A 17666-nucleotide genomic window follows, 5' to 3' on the forward strand; every position below is an offset into this window, starting at 1 on the left:
ATCCCATCACTAGCGGCCAATGACATCACTGATAGTGCAGCCTATCCCGTCACTAGGTTTGTGGACACTTAGTGTCCCAATCATTATTGCAATGTGATCTGGGCGCGATAATAACACCTAAGATTGCATTGCAGGATGCGCATACATGGCAGAGTTGCAGGGACAGGAGTTCGGAAAGCAGTCCGTCCTGCATTGTGCTCGGAGCGGCAACGGGAATAATGTGCATGCAGTGTCGTCGCTGTGTATATGTTCCCCCCTCTATATAAAGCCCCCTGGTACCGGTACAGTTGGTGATTCAGTGGGTTCTGTGGTGGAGCAGCCTCAGCATGCAGCCTGGCAGTCAGCAGCAGCAGGAAATGGCGCCTTTCAGCCCCTGGGCCTGCTCTCCGGGAAGCCCCGCCTCCTCAATGGCGCGCAGTCCCTCTGTACTGGCTGTAAATTGTGTTATATGTGTAAAAAGGAGATTAAAATCCCCCTTTACCCCAGTGCCAATTTGGTTCTGCAGCGGGCACCGCAGCCCGGTGACCGCCACGCCCTGATGCCGCCATTGTCACCAGGGACCCGCTAACCGGGACCCCGGTGTAATAACTCACCGCACCGCGTCTGCTTCAGCATCTGTTAGGGGTGGCGGCATGCTGCCGGCGTGGGCTCACCCCCTGGGGGTATGTGAAACAGCGCCTCAGGAGCTCAGTGTCCTGTCAGCGGGGATACGAACCGTTAACTCTATAGAAAGTTGGTTCAGTTCCCCCCCTAAGTCCCACGGCGCAGGCAGACTGGCGCCAGACGGTGCTGCCTGAAAATAACAAACATAAAACATTTAAGAAAACGCTCTGGAGCTCCATAGAGTGCACCCGGCTCCTTGGGCACACTTTCTAAACTGAGTCTGCAGGAGGGGCATAGAGGGGAGGAGCCAGCACACACTATTAATTTCTTAAAGTGCCATGCTCCAATGGACCCGATCTATACCCCATGGTACTAATGTCATCCCAGTATCCACTAGGACGTTAGAGAAATATAGTGTGCATATATGTTGGATGCAAATGGACTATGGGGGTCATTCCAAGTTGACTGCTAGCTGCATTTGTTCGCAGCGATCAGGCTAAATAACGGCAGTTCTGCGTGACGTACGTGCACAACGAACGATGTAGTTTCACACAGGGTCTAGCGAAGCTTTTCAGTCGCACTGGTTGCCGCAGAGTGATTGACATGAAGGGGGCGTTTCTGGGTGTCATCTGACCGTTTTCAGGGAGTGTTCGGAAAAACGCAGGCGTGCCAGGGAAAACGCAGGCGTGGCTAGGCGAACGCTGGGCGGGTGTGTGACGTCAAATCCTGAACTGAACAGTCTGAAGTGATCGCAAGCGCTGAGTAGGTATTGAGCTACTGTGAAAATACGCAAAAATTTTTTGCAGGCGCTCTGCGATAAAAACGTTCGCACTTCTGCTAAGCTAAAATACACTCCCAGTGGGCGGCGGCATAGCGTTTGCACGGCTGCTAAAAACTGCTAGCGAGCGATGAACTCGGAATGACCCCCATGTGTTACTATGTGACTTCAGCAAACTGCACATTCGCCAAATACAGAAATCAGAGACTGTGTGTGCATGATATCAGAGATACGCACACTTGCAGAGCTCGCCAGAGGGTACGGTAATTCATCCTTCCTTCCACAGAACACACTATCTGTGGGCGGTAACTTGGGCGACCATGTGATTGCACGGAACCGACCCCTCTCGTGGGTGTGCCACGGGTGTACCGCGGGCTGGTGCGCCTGACTTATACGCAGCGTGCTGACGGAGATAGGTCTCTAATGAGGTGATTGCTCCTGAGGCAGGGGGTATAATTACTCTATTCAGAGATGGATGCAGATCTGCGTCCATCTACTCACACGCTGAAGACCGCCCCAGCCTGTGTGTCGCGCTGCCCCACGATGCATTCATAATTGAATTGTGAACGCGTGGATTAGAGGACGACCGGCTGCACCGGCAGGGGGTCCAGCACCATTTCTTTCCCGGAATGGCCGCAGCTGTCAATCACTATGTGATCTCATTGTGAAGGGTCGTGCGTGCGTGCGTACTAATGCCAGTGCACGTGCGCAGACCCGATGGCTGCGTCCGTCTCTGAACCAGGCCCATAGACCGCAAGTAGGGATGACAACAGAAATCTTGGGGCCTGGTACACTGAAGTCTCTGGGCCCCCCTGTGACTTGACCCCACCACCCCTGACCCCAACGCCCTCAACCAACGCACCCACACATCCCTCCCCTGTGTGCGCCAATACATGAACCACCAAATAGAAAGGAAATAAACAGTGTTAGCTGACAGTGTCCCTGGTGAGGACTTCTTGTGGACTGTCAGCGACACATGTGCCCCACTGCAGTGCTGCCTCCAGTGTATACGCATTGTGGCATGGTAACGGATGTGCTGCAGTGCTGCCTCCAGTGTATACTTGTTGTGGCATGGTAACGGATGTGCTGCAGTGCTGCCTCCAGTGTATGCGCGTTGTGGCATGGTAACGGATGTGCTGCAGTGCTGCCTCCAGTGTATACGCGTTGTGGCATGGTAACGGATGTGCTGCAGTGCTGCCTCCAGTGTATACGCGTTGTGGCATGGTAACGGATGTGCTGCAGTGCTGCCTCCAGTGTATACGCGTTGTGGCACGGTAACGGATGTGCTGCAGTGCTGCCTCCAGTGTATACGCGTTGTGGCACGGTAACGGATGTGCTGCAGTGCTGCCTCCAGTGTATACGTGTTGTGGCATGGTAACGGATGTGCTGCAGTGCTGCCTCCAGTGTATACGCATTGTGGCATGGTAACTGATGTGCTGCAGTGCTGCCTCCAGTGTATACTTGTTGTGTCATGGTAACTGATGTGCTGCCTCCAGTGTATACGCGTTGTGGCATGGTAACTGATGTGCTGCCTCCAGTGTATACGCGTTGTGGCATGGTAACGGATGTGCTGCAGTGCTGCCTCCAGTGTATACTTGTTGTGGCATGGTAACAGATGTGCTGCAGTGCTGCCTCCAGTGTATACTTGTTGTGGCATGGTAACGGATGTGCTGCAGTGCTGCCTCCAGTGTATACTTGTTGTGGCATGGTAACGGATGCGCTGCAGTGCTGCCTCCAGTGTATACTTGTTATGGCATGGTAACGGATGTGCTGCAGTGCTGCCTCCAGTGTATACTTGTTATGGCACGGTAACGGATGTGCTGCAGTGCTGCCTCCAGTGTATACTTGTTGTGTCAGGGTAACGGATGTGCTGCAGTGCTGCCTCCAGTGTATACTTGTTATGGCACGGTAACGGATGAGCTGCAGTGCTGCCTCCAGTGTATACTTGTTATGGCACGGTAACGGATGTGCTGCCTCCAGTGTATACTTGTTGTGTCATGGTAACGGATGTGCTGCAGTGCTGCCTCCAGTGTATACTTGTTATGGCACGGTAACGGATGTGCTGCAGTGCTGCCTCCAGTGTATACTTGTTATGGCATGGTAACGGATGCGCTGCAGTGCTGCCTCCAGTGTATACTTGTTATGGCACGGTAACGGATGTGCTGCAGTGCTGCCTCCAGTGTATACTTGTTGTGTCATGGTAACGGATGCGCTGCAGTGCTGCCTCCAGTGTATACTTGTTATGGCATGGTAACGGATGCGCTGCAGTGCTGCCTCCAGTGTATACTTGTTATGGCATGGTAACGGATGTGCTGCAGTGCTGCCTCCAGTGTATACGCGTTGTGGCATGGTAACGGATGTGCTGCAGTGCTGCCTCCAGTGTATACTTGTTGTGGCATGGTAACGGATGTGCTGCAGTGCTGCCTCCAGTGTATACGCGTTGTGGCATGGTAACGGATGTGCTGCAGTGCTGCCTCCAGTGTATACGCGTTGTGGCATGGTAACGGATGTGCTGCAGTGCTGCCTCCAGTGTATACGCGTTGTGGCATGGTAACGGATGTGCTGCAGTGCTGCCTCCAGTGTATACGCGTTGTGGCACGGTAACGGATGTGCTGCAGTGCTGCCTCCAGTGTATACGCGTTGTGGCACGGTAACGGATGTGCTGCAGTGCTGCCTCCAGTGTATACGTGTTGTGGCATGGTAACGGATGTGCTGCAGTGCTGCCTCCAGTGTATACGCATTGTGGCATGGTAACTGATGTGCTGCAGTGCTGCCTCCAGTGTATACTTGTTGTGTCATGGTAACTGATGTGCTGCCTCCAGTGTATACGCGTTGTGGCATGGTAACTGATGTGCTGCCTCCAGTGTATACGCGTTGTGGCATGGTAACGGATGTGCTGCAGTGCTGCCTCCAGTGTATACTTGTTGTGGCATGGTAACAGATGTGCTGCAGTGCTGCCTCCAGTGTATACTTGTTGTGGCATGGTAACGGATGTGCTGCAGTGCTGCCTCCAGTGTATACTTGTTGTGGCATGGTAACGGATGCGCTGCAGTGCTGCCTCCAGTGTATACTTGTTATGGCATGGTAACGGATGTGCTGCAGTGCTGCCTCCAGTGTATACTTGTTATGGCACGGTAACGGATGTGCTGCAGTGCTGCCTCCAGTGTATACTTGTTGTGTCAGGGTAACGGATGTGCTGCAGTGCTGCCTCCAGTGTATACTTGTTATGGCACGGTAACGGATGTGCTGCAGTGCTGCCTCCAGTGTATACTTGTTATGGCACGGTAACGGATGTGCTGCCTCCAGTGTATACTTGTTGTGTCATGGTAACGGATGTGCTGCAGTGCTGCCTCCAGTGTATACTTGTTATGGCACGGTAACGGATGTGCTGCAGTGCTGCCTCCAGTGTATACTTGTTATGGCATGGTAACGGATGCGCTGCAGTGCTGCCTCCAGTGTATACTTGTTATGGCACGGTAACGGATGTGCTGCAGTGCTGCCTCCAGTGTATACTTGTTGTGTCATGGTAACGGATGCGCTGCAGTGCTGCCTCCAGTGTATACTTGTTATGGCATGGTAACGGATGCGCTGCAGTGCTGCCTCCAGTGTATACTTGTTGTGGCATGGTAACGGATGTGCTGCAGTGCTGCCTCCAGTGTATACTTGTTGTGGCATGGTAATGGATGCGCTGCAGTGCTGCCTCCAGTGTATACTTGTTATGGCATGGTAACGGATGTGCTGCAGTGCTGCCTCCAGTGTATACTTGTTATGGCATGGTAACGGATGCGCTGCAGTGCTGCCTCCAGTGTATACTTGTTATGGCATGGTAACGGATGTGCTGCAGTGCTGCCTCCACTGTATACTTGTTGTGTCATGGTAACGGATGCGCTGCAGTGCTGCCTCCAGTGTATACTTGTTATGGCATGGTAACGGATGCGCTGCAGTGCTGCCTCCAGTGTATACTTGTTATGGCATGGTAACGGATGTGCTGCAGTGCTGCCTCCAGTGTATACTTGTTATGGCATGGTAACGGATGTGCTGCAGTGCTGCCTCCAGTGTATACTTGTTATGGCATGGTAACGGATGTGCTGCAGTGCTGCCTCCAGTGTATACTTGTTATGGCACGGTAACGGATGCGCTGCAGTGCTGCCTCCACTGTATACTTGTTATGGCATGGTAACGGATGTGCTGCAGTGCTGCCTCCAGTGTATACTTGTTGTGGCATGGTAACGGATGTGCTGCAGTGCTGCCTCCAGTGTATACTTGTTATGGCATGGTAACGGATGCGCTGCAGTGCTGCCTCCAGTGTATACTTGTTATGGCATGGTAACGGATGTGCTGCAGTGCTGCCTCCAGTGTATACTTGTTATGGCATGGTAACTGATGTGCTGCAGTGCTGCCTCCAGTGTATACTTGTTATGGCATGGTAACGGATGTGCTGCAGTGCTGCCTCCAGTGTATACTTGTTATGGCATGGTAACGGATGTGCTGCAGTGCTGCCTCCAGTGTATACTTGTTATGGCATGGTAACTGATGTGCTGCAGTGCTGCCTCCAGTGTATACTTGTTATGGCATGGTAACGGATGTGCTGCAGTGCTGCCTCCAGTGTATACTTGTTATGGCATGGTAACGGATGTGCTGCAGTGCTGCCTCCAGTGTATACTTGTTATGGCATGGTAACTGATGTGCTGCAGTGCTGCCTCCAGTGTATACTTGTTATGGCATGGTAACTGATGTGCTGCAGTGCTGCCTCCAGTGTATACTTGTTATGGCATGGTAACGGATGTGCTGCAGTGCTGCCTCCAGTGTATACTTGTTATGGCATGGTAACGGATGAGCTGCAGTGCTGCCTCCAGTGTATACTTGTTATGGCATGGTAACGGATGTGCTGCAGTGCTGCCTCCAGTGTATACTTGTTATGGCATGGTAACTGATGTGCTGCAGTGCTGCCTCCAGTGTATACTTGTTATGGCATGGTAACGGATGTGCTGCAGTGCTGCCTCCAGTGTATACTTGTTGTGTCATGGTAACGGATGTGCTGCAGTGCTGCCTCCAGTGTATACTTGTTATGGCATGGTAACGGATGTGCTGCAGTGCTGCCTCCAGTGTATACTTGTTATGGCATGGTAACGGATGTGCTGCAGTGCTGCCTCCAGTGTATACTTGTTATGGCACGGTAACGGATGTGCTGCAGTGCTGCCTCCAGTGTATACTTGTTATGGCATGGTAACGGATGTGCTGCAGTGCTGCCTCCAGTGTATACTTGTTATGGCATGGTAACGGATGTGCTGCAGTGCTGCCTCCAGTGTATACTTGTTATGGCATGGTAACTGATGTGCTGCAGTGCTGCCTCCAGTGTATACTTGTTATGGCATGGTAACGGATGTGCTGCAGTGCTGCCTCCAGTGTATACTTGTTATGGCATGGTAACTGATGTGCTGCAGTGCTGCCTCCAGTGTATACTTATTATGGCATGGTAACGGATGCGCTGCAGTGCTGCCTCCACTGTATACTTGTTATGGCATGGTAACGGATGTGCTGCAGTGCTGCCTCCAGTGTATACTTGTTATGGCATGGTAACGGATGTGCTGCAGTGCTGCCTCCAGTGTATACTTGTTATGGCATGGTAACGGATGTGCTGCAGTGCTGCCTCCAGTGTATACTTGTTATGGCATGGTAACGGATGTGCTGCAGTGCTGCCTCCAGTGTATACTTGTTATGGCACGGTAACGGATGCGCTGCAGTGCTGCCTCCGGGGTGAGGACGGATGCGCTGCAGTGCTGCCCCCGGGGTGAGGACGGATGTACTGCAGTGCTGCCTCCGGGGTGAGGATGGAGTCTGCGTGGCGCTGCAGATGATCTTGCTTGCTGCTTAGTCCTGGCGATTGCTTGCTCCTGTTCATCCTAGGTGACTGTGGCGGCAGGGACACAGAAGGGCTGGAGCGGTACAGCATCATGATGCGTTTGCTGCGTCATTCATAACTATGGTGCATGTGCAGCGAGGTGGGGGTCCAGACTCCGGAGGTAACCTTGAATTATTATTATTTTTTGGTGCTGGTGGGGGGGGTTCACATAGTACATACCCTCCAACACTAAACTCGTCACACATTAGGGATATATATATAGATATATATATATATATAGATATATAGATATATATATATATATATATATATATATATAGATATATATATATATATAGGCAGTTGGCGCCACGGCCCCTGTGTTTCGGGCCCATCCATTATCAGGGCCCCTTGGGACCTCAGGGCCCGGCACAGGTGTCCCCTTTGTACCCCCCAGTTGGCGGGTCTGACCACAAGGGGTGCAGTAAGGAGCCCCCTCAACACGGTCACTGGTGTAATACCCAGTTTATCTGCACATGTACTAAGCCTTGGAGAGAGATAAAGATGTAACATGGAAGCCAGGAGCGGACTGGCTGGCACTTTATCTCTCTCCAAGGCTTAGTACATAGACGGCAACGGGCGTAGTAAGCAGCAATCCCTCTGCGCTGACACCGGTGTAACACCCGGGAGTGGCCGCTAGGGGCGCAGTAAGCAGCCAGGCGCTGTCAGGTGACGGCTGCCCGTGTGACTGTCACGTGACGGAAGCCCCGGAGGATGCTGGGAGACGTCGCAGATCTCGCGAGTACCGTAGCCGCCGCCAGGCGCTGTGGTGACACTTCCGCGTTGCAGGGAGAGCTGAGGTGACAGCAGGCCCGGGGGGAGAGCGGTGGCCGGGCACAGAGCGGAGAGGGCGGTGGGGTGAGTGGGCCCGGTATAAGGGCTGAGTGAGCTGTCAGGTCCCAGTAGAGTGTGAGCTGGGTGTGAGTGAGGGAGGGTAAGGTAGTAAATGGCAGGTAGGTCTGAGTGAGGGTGAGTAGGGGATAGCCTCTGAGTAGCTTGCAGGCCTAGAGTAAAGGCTGAGTAGGGTGTGGGCCCAGCGTTTAAGTGGCCATCTGAGTAAGTGACCAAGTGAGGGCAGAGTAGCGGGTGGGCTCTGAGTGAGGGTCCGAATAGCAAGTGGGCTCTGAGTGAGGGTCCGAATAGCAAGTGGGCTCTGAGTGAGTGGCAGTTGGGCACAGAGTGAGGGCTGAGTAGCAAGTGGACTTGGAGGTGAGGGTCCGAGTGGCAGTTGGGCTCAGAGTGAGGGCTGAGTAGCAGGTGGACTTGGAGGTGAGTGAGGGGCAGAGTAGTGAGTGGACGCAGAGTAAGGGGCCAAAAGGTGGGCTTGGGCTGAGGGGCCGAGTAGTGAGTGAGTGAGGGGCTTAATAGCGGGTGGGCTCGGAGTGAAGGGCTTAGTACCGGCTGGGCTCGGAGTGAGGGGCCGAGTAGCAGGTGGGGTGGTTTCTCTGGGTCAGATAGCGAGGAGACGTGACGTGCTCAGTGTGTTATGTCAGTGCTTGGTTTGCAGGAAGCACCTATGAGTGGTAGTTATGGCGGGGGTGTGATTTTAGCCCCTCTACCTCGCAACGTGCTCAGACAGAGATGATTTCTGACCCCGGGATCTGAATACTCCCGACCACCGAGACTTACTTTGCCTTGGAGTGTAATATAACCAGCGTTCCAGATGTGGCTACAGCAGAGACTCAAGGTGTTCCCGGGACTGCTGTCCAGTAGCTGGGCACGGCGAGTGCTTGCCGTCCTGGGATTCTTTCTCATAATATACTGGTTTATTTCCTCTGGATCCATCTACAGATCCCTGTGGCATTCAGGTCAGCCATGGGGTGCTTCTGGGATTTGCCTGCAGACCCAGACTAAGCAATGGAAAACACTGTCCGACAAGGGGGACCTAATGCTGGTAGCCTACCCAGGAGAAGAGACAAGATTACAGGGTCCGGCCATGGTCGGCAATGGATATATTCTTGTTGACGTCGGCAGAAATAATTTGTGGGTGTCTTCTCAGTCGGTTCCATTTCACGTGACGGACTATTCCCCTTTGATGTTTGTAAAGAACCTGGGCGCAGAAGCAGAAGTCCACGCTACCGCCGTTGTGCTTAGGGAAGGCGTGATACGGACAGTTCGTTGCTTGAAGATTGCGGCGACCGACTCTGCACGTGATTGCGTCTTTGTTCGCGAAGACTATTTTACACACAAAAGCCGGCCTCATGTCTTCGTGCAGAGAATTCATGTGTCAAATCCCAGTGACAGAGCTGCTGCTTTTGACATCACAACTCAGAAGACATTCAACGGAGCCAAGTTTTCCACCAGCGTGGAGAAGGTTCAAGACCGACAGTTCCTTCTCTTTTCCGGCCGGGTGTCCATAGAGGACGGTAAAAGTATTCTGGTCGTGGTTGCCACAAAAAAACTGGTTAATCGGGTGCAGGTCAACGCCAAATCAGAGTTTGATGAAACGGTGTTCTCCGTCATCTATACGTCTGAACCGATTGACTCGGGAAAGCTGGAGGAAAGTTTCAGTAAGTTACGAGAGTGGGCTAAGAAGGAGATGGTGGAGGTGATGCGTATGAGGCCCGACGACCTGTTTAACGAGCATCAGCAGATTTGGTCGGACCTGTTTGTTTCAGGTAATGAAATATCTCACACGGTGAACCTGTCAGATTTCTCTGAGTGTCTGCTGCATTTGCATTCTGTCACATTGCCTATAGCATCTATTTTTGCAGAAATAAAACGTGCTGCATGCCTGTTCTGCCGCTCGGTACGACCTCCGAGGGATTAGATTGGCTTCCAGTTGGGCCACTTGTGTGGACAGATTGTATACGAGCTGCCCTCTTCTGTTCTTGCATTGGGAAGATGATGGTAGGCATAGGTCAGGGGTCATCTGTACCGACATGCCCAATAATTATTCATTAGGACTGTTATTGTGCATCTCGGCCGTTTTTGGGTTACATGAAGTCTGTATCTGGCTGGTACCTGGCAGGCCTTTACATGTCTGTCTCCTCCCCGGATTCCATCCTTCCCCATGTAGTATCTGTATATATGAATGTGCAGGCGTGCTGGGGTTTCCTGCACCACTGACAGCGGCCAATGATGCGTGATCACAAGTAGGGGCAGCCATGTCTGCCATCCCCTGTCTTCACTTTTAGCATATTTCTGTATCATTAGAATGTATCTGAGCAGGGATGCGATGTAGACGGGGATTTATATTTGTTAAATAGATCTCATGGGCCTAATAGGTGTCATTTTGAAATGAAATAGAAAGTACAGGTGATCATGGGAAACACCCTTTTACATAATGTACAGCAGCGATTCCCAACCGCAGTCCTCAGGGCACTGCAGCAGTGCAGGTTTTACGGATATCCATGCCTGAGCAACGATGGTTAAATCAAAATAACTGAGGTATGTGCTCAAGTATGGCTATCCTTAAAACCTGGCCTGTTAGTCTGCCTTGCAGACCGTGGCTGGGGACCCCTGCTCTGTCGGCAGAACAATAGATGTATTTACACTGCCTTTCAGAGTCCTGCACTGTAAGTTCTCCTGGTTCAGGTGTTTAGTGTTCACTCTAGGAGTGAAATGGGGCAGGGCGCCGGACTCAGGGGGGCACATGTGCGCGCGCGCGTCCGAAATGGGGGCGCGGCCACGCAAATTAGGGGGCGTGGCCACACCTCCGTCATTTTAGGGGGCGGTGCGGCCCACAGACGCTACTATAGAGAGCGTCTGTGGCCGGCGACGACACTGTTGGGGGCGTGCCCAGCACCTCCGTCGGTGCTGGGCTTCCCCCAGCCCTCTCCCAATGCGTGAATGGATGCCGCGCGCATGCGCACGGCATCTATACACGCCGGGAGGGCAGGGAGCGGGCGGCTGTTCTAGCAGGGCGCCGCAAAAGGGGCAGGGCGGGTTTTGCCTGTTAAAAAACGGGCAGGGCGCGGCGCCCTGCTAAAACAGCCTAGAGTGAACACTAGGTGTTGTCGGACTGTACGGTACGTTCTGTCCTGTGACTGTGTCAGACCTGGTTCTCTACAGGGTGAGAGCCAGGACAGGTATGTGGTAGCCTGGCTGATGACGGAGCTGTCTTCTGGGTCAGTAAGGAATGTCATCTGCTGGATTTATTTGGTTTAGGGAGGCGGTAAGAGGAACTGACATGTCTTCTGTTTAAGGTTAAACACACAGATTGTGTTCATTATGTGTACAGAAAACAGCGTGGACCCCGCACAGAGTCCTGACCACGGTGCGTGCGGGGTGAGGACACAGCTGGAATTGTTGTAGCCAGTGATTCATTTAAATAAAAGACCACTAGTTACAGAGTTGCCCAAAATCGAGCCAAAAACAAAGTGTTGGGTGTCCTACAATGCATTCATCTAATGTTTACTTTATCTCGAAAGTGTAATCTCCGGTATTTAGTATTAAGTATTTAGGATTAAGTCATTACATCAACTGAATTTAGGGCAGAAAAAAATTGGCGAGGGCTTCGCTGAACTTACAACCCAAAGGGAAAAAGCGCAAGCTCCCCCCCTCAATGCTTTTTCTATGTGAAAAAGTCACAACTTTGATGCGTTATTCCTCAACAACCTGACCACTTATCAAAATTCTGCGACCTTATTGCACATCTCTATCACACACCCTATCCAATGGCACCTGAACCATCAAAATCAGTGATGTCATTGCGGAGTAGTTGTGCTCACAAAAAATTGCTTAGCCGAGTAAATATGTAGATTTTGGGATCTATTCAATGCATGTTGGATCCTCTCCGACGGAGAGGATCCAGCAATGCAGTATTCACTTTGCGGGCAAATCCGACTGGCTTTGCCCGTTTTCGACAATGCCAATCCGACTTTTTTTAAAGTTGGATTGACATTGTTGAAAACGGGGCTAAAACCTGTGGATCCGGTGCTAATCTGCCTATCCACGGAATTGCCAACAAGTGGGAGAAACGGCAGCCCCATTAAATCATGATTCGACCTAAAAAAGTCGGAAACTGCCGTCGTTCCGACTTCTTCAGTTGCATAGACCCCTATTGTAACGTTCATCAGGAACATTCTGTAAAACGGGCATAGAGGGACCTATGTCTATATTCTATAAATAAGATTAGGGTTCTCACCCTCATCCCTCTAGTACAGGCCATGGTTTGTGGATTTCTGCCTATGGAAGCAGGTGGGATAAATACTGACCCAGCAACATAGATTAGCTCCCATGTGCTTGATTAGAGACATCCAGAAAACATGGCCTGTTGGTGTTTCCTGAGGCTGAGAACCCATGAATAGGAATATATACAGTATATATTGTGGATTCTGTATCCCTGGTGTCCTTTTAATTTTGTGACTTTTGTGTTTAGGTATTGAGATGGGAAAGATGAAGGACGCACATACTCCATCCAGCGACACCATCAATATGACGCTGTACTACATACTGTCCTGTGCTCCGGCTCCGCTGGTAGATCCTCTTATAAGCAACGAGGAGCGGGAGAAGATGGAGCTGACTCTGAATTACGCTGACCACTGTTTCAGCGGCCACTCCAGCATGCATGCCGAGAATCTGTGGCCTAGCAAGCTGAGTGGGGTTCCGCAGCTCCTGCAACTGTGGGACTTGTGGAAACTGACTCTGCAGAAGAGAGCCTGCAAGAGTCTGGTGTTGGCTGGGGCACACGGCCTTATGCAGGCAATGATGCTGAGCTTCGGAGGTCTGCAGTTCACGGAGAACCACCTGCAGTTCCAGTCTGACCCACACGTCCTTCACAACAGCTACTCTCTACGAGGGATCCATTATAACAAAGATCTGATCAACTTGGCCGTCCTGCTTGACCAAGATGAGAAGCCATTTCTCCATGTCTCGGTAAAGTTCCAAGACAAGGTGGTGAAGCTCTACGCCTGTGAAGCAGGGTGCTTACACGAGCCGGTGGAGTTGACGTCGGAAGTCCGAGGGCACACGTTCCCCGTGCTTGTGACCCAGCCTTTGACGCCGTTGCTGTACATCTCCACAGAGCTGACACATTTGCAGGACTTGAGGCACACCCTGCACCTGAAGGAGATACTGGCACATGAAGAACACATGGCCAAGCAGTACCCAGGACTGCCCTTCCTCTTCTGGTTCAGTGTGGCCTCCCTCATCACCCTCTTCCACCTCTTCCTGTTTAAACTCATCTACAATGAGTACTGTGGGCCGGGGGCCAAACCGCTCTTCAGGAGTAAGGTATAACATCATAGCTAACCTTCCTATTGGCAATGCTTAGCTGGTGGAACTTGCGTGGTGTGTACGTGTGGTGGTGGGTTCTATCACTTTTCATACAGTAAAAGCACTGAGCGAGTTGCAGAATACTTACTAGACTACACAGAAGACTCTGACCCATATCCCCCGGATATAATATAAGAATGTCCCACGAACTGCAGCAAAGTGGATGAGTCACGTCCCCTGACTGTCACATCCTGACGTGTTGGTGTAAATGTCACTCAGTTGTGGGCATCAGATGATCGCAGAAGAATAATAGAGAAGAATGTTTCTTCCTGTGCTGCATTCTGATCATTACGATGCGTCTTTGTTGCTCAGAGTCCGTTCTGGCCAGTGTTGCGGGACTCCTGGGGAAATACTGGGGTGGAACCAGCTGTTAATATGTGGACTTCTGTACAAGAAGACTTTAGTTGCAGCTATGTTTATCACAGTATAGCAGTTACCGACCACATTATTGCTGTGTCTGTTGTACTATTGGTCTATATAATCTGAGTAACAGGTGGCACCTACATAGAAGTTCTAGAGGAGTTGCTGGTGATGGTTCATTTTAGCGTACCAACAAGTTCCATGAAGTCGTAGGGTTGGATTTGCTAAAGCTTAATAAAAAGGACAAGTGGAGGTGTTTCTCTTATCAACCAACCAGGGTTTAGCTATCCTTTATCTAGAGCATTCTATAACATGACAGTAAATCTGATTGGTGCCCTTGGGCACTGCCTCCATGTTTCCTCTTTAGAGGCTTTAGTAGAGCAACCTCATAGTGTGATGCTTAATGTAGACGAGTTCTGTCTAAGTGACAGTGACACTGTATCAGCACATGCTATACATAACTAACGAGAGAGGTAATTCCTCTTCCTTTAATCACACTCTCCAGTCACACGTTGCTGCGGCCCATTACTCTCATACAGCAGTTTATGGGGGGACAGAAGACCTGCTCTTAGTAGTGATTGGTGTCAGAAGTGGGCACCAATGTTGGTACATTTGCCTGGCACAGACTGCTTGTTGTACAGAGATACATAGAACGTCTTTTTATTGCTTTCCACAAATTGCAACGTTTAATAATCTGCTGTGAATTCTTTTTGCTTTGCTCAATTCATAATTTGTGGTGAACGAATACAAGAGTTTTCTAAAACCTAACTGTGTGGTGTAATAAATCGGGTGTACAGCTTCCTATGTTTCTCCCCTACAGGTATTGTTATTCTCCCCCCCCCCCCTGGGCACAGGTGACAAGGGACACTTTTATAATGGCTAGTTTCTAATATTGGGACGTGGTAACAGGTAGCATGTCAGTGCACAGTGGGGACAGTATTTTGTTGGCTATAGTTTTACTTTTCCCATATCCACTTAGTTCTGGGTTAAAACACTTTTGGAATGATCCTTTGTGAGGATTACTTAGCTGCCTGTAGTGGCTGTTCACCTGCAGGGTGTTATCCTTGCACTAGGTAAAGCAGCAGTCTTGTCCATCTAGTCCGGGATCCTAGCGCGCGGATGAATTGTGTTGTAAAGATCAGAAAATGATTGGGGGGTGGAAATATCTTTAAACAATCTCTGTATGCCTAAATAATAGCGAATCCTCTAGGCAGCCTTCTCTTCCTACCGGAGCCTCTCAGTGTGAGTCCTGGAATTACTAAAACTATCCCTGGAGTAAAACTCCCATTGCATGTTTATTGTTGCACGGATCGTAAGTGTTAAAGGGTAAATCCATATGAGAATAATTGTATGGCTGACCTGGGGTGTCCTGTTGGGGTTATAGATGAGTATTTGTGCCGGAGGTTTGCCTGATGGTGCGACATTAGGACGTGAGCCTAAATGCACTTATTCGTGGGATCGACTGTGTCAGGTATAATGATCGTTCAGCCACATACTGTAGATAAAATCTACACAAGGTAATGAGTAGGACATGTGGAGATACTGGTGGTCATTCCGAGTTGTTCGCTCGCTAGCAGTTTTTAGCAGCCGTGCAAGCGCTATGCCGCCGCCCACTGGGTGTGTATTTTAGCTTAGCAGAAGTGCGAACAAAAGGATCGCAGAGCGGCTACAAAATAATTTTGTGCAGTTTCAGAGTAGCTTCAGACCTACTCAGCGCTTGCGTTGACTTCAGACTGTTCAGTTCCTGTTTTGATGCCACAAACACGCCCCGCGTTCGCCCAGCCACGCCTGCGTTTTTCCTGGCACACCTGCGTTTTTCCCGCACACTCCCTGAAAACGGTCAGTTGCCACCCAGAAACGGGTGTGGTTCATCAAATCGACAGTGTCTAGGTCGACAATGTTTAGGTCGACCACTATAGGTCGACATGGATGGAAGGTCGACAGGGTTTCTAGGTCGACGTGCTAGGTCGACAGGTCTAAAGGTCGACATGAGGATTTTTTTTTGTGTGTGTCGTTTTCTTCGTAGAGTGACCGGGATCCCAAATTAGTGCACCGCGTCCCCTCGCATGGCTCGCTTCGCTCGCCATGCTTCGGGCATGGTGCCTTCGCTCCGCTACCGCTTCGCTCGGCACACTTTACCGTTCCAATCGTAGTCCACGTGGATCGTTAAGTATGAAAAAATTCAAAAAAAGAAAAAAAAAATGTGAAAAACTCATGTCGACCTTTAGACCTGTCGACCTAGCACATGTCGACCTAGAAACCCTGTCGACCTTCCATCCATGTCGACCTAGTGACTGTCGACCTAAACATTGTCGACCTAGACATTGTCGATCTTCAGACCGGATCCCCCCAGAAACGCCCCCCTTCATGTCAATCACTCTGCGGCCAGCAGTGCAACTGAAAAGCTTCGCTAGACCTTGTGTGAAACTACATTGTCCTTTGTAATAGTACGTTGCGCATGCGCAGAAGTGCCGATTTTTTTTGCCTGATTGCTGCGCAGCGAACGAAAGCAGCTAGCGATCAACTCGAAATGACCCCCACTGTGCACAATAAGACACAATGATGCAATGCGGATAGCTCTATATATGCAGCACTGCACAGTCTGGAATCACACTGTTTATTTAGCTGTAAAATAACAATATCTTATTGGTTAAACAGGAAAGTGACATTGTCTGAGAGGAAATAATGAGTCTTCTTCATATGCAAAAATCCCATCCAACCAGAAGAGACCCATCCGCTGCTGGACCCGTAGCCTCCGTAATGGAGTCCGGACGTTAGCTGACGCAAAGTGTTTCTTGCCGTTGCAGTTGTTTCATCTTATGTTAGTGTTTTGCTTTCTGCAATGTGATGAATCATTAACAACGTCTTGATTCTTACCTCTGACCCGTCACCTGCTCACGGTTGTGTGCCGAACCAGATACCGCGCAAAAGCTGCCCATCGGTTCACAAGGTGCGGCGGCGCTGTGCGCTCAGTCCTGGTGCATTCGTCCGCTGTATATTGGTGCGGCACACGCCATGGCTTCTCCCGCTGCATGTAGGGTAACGTGTGTTTTTAATTTATTTTGTGGATAATTTAATCACCTTGAAATCAGTCACCCGGGATTAGAGGTTATATAAATGCCAAGGATTACTTTAACAAGTGTGTGATCTAGTTTGATCTTGCTGCATATTAACACTTTCTGTTAATTGACGAGTGCTACTGTCCAGACTGAATTTGTAAATTTCTATTTAATTAAATCTGATCTTTTCAGTCATGTTTTGTGTCTTCCTCTTTCCTTGGTGGAGTGTAAGAGTGCCGTCCGTATAGATAACTATTGGTGGAACCGTCATGGTAAGACTGGTATGTAGTCAAGAAATAAACACGATTAAACTGTCGACACCTGGAGAATGTCAACATATGAAATGCCGACGTTGGGTTTAGGAGTTATGGCTAGACATCCTGCAGTGTTGGAATCCTGACCAGGCCTACAGTGTGAATGGTGACATGATGGATATAATACACCGGATCTGGTAACACCGTATGGACAGGAAATGCCGTATCGCTTCAGTTAGGGGCAATCTCTGGTGTCTTACGCTTTTGCTCGGTATGAATTGGTGACATTGCAGCCATGCCAAAACCTAAATCTGAATCCCCACAAGTGGAGTTAGGGAAAGCAGTGTTCATATCGTCTGGTTTATTATCACGAACATCCGGTCACACTAATAAGCTTCCCAGCGAGATGGAGCAAATTACACTGCAAGGGCCGCTTTAAATGTTCAGCTCCAACTCGCCGGGAAGTGGCGGCTTCCAAAGCATACAACAAG

The 17666-nt window shown here is 50.4% G+C and overlaps 1 protein-coding gene across 1 annotated transcript; it reads left to right on the forward strand.

The window, feature by feature from the left end:
* Positions 1-7965: 7965 nt before the first annotated feature.
* KIAA2013 (KIAA2013 ortholog) lies at positions 7966-17116 on the forward strand. The gene is made up of 3 exons (XM_063943871.1): positions 7966-9901; positions 12607-13460; positions 16521-17116. The coding sequence occupies exons 1-3, from the start codon at positions 8947-8949 to the stop codon at positions 16536-16538; spliced, it is 1827 nt and encodes a 608-aa protein (XP_063799941.1). The 5' UTR covers positions 7966-8946; the 3' UTR covers positions 16539-17116.
* Positions 17117-17666: the final 550 nt, after the last annotated feature.

The sequence above is a fragment of the Pseudophryne corroboree genome, chromosome 10 (genome assembly GCF_028390025.1).
Source record: "Pseudophryne corroboree isolate aPseCor3 chromosome 10, aPseCor3.hap2, whole genome shotgun sequence".
Taxonomy (NCBI): Eukaryota; Metazoa; Chordata; class Amphibia; order Anura; family Myobatrachidae; genus Pseudophryne; species Pseudophryne corroboree.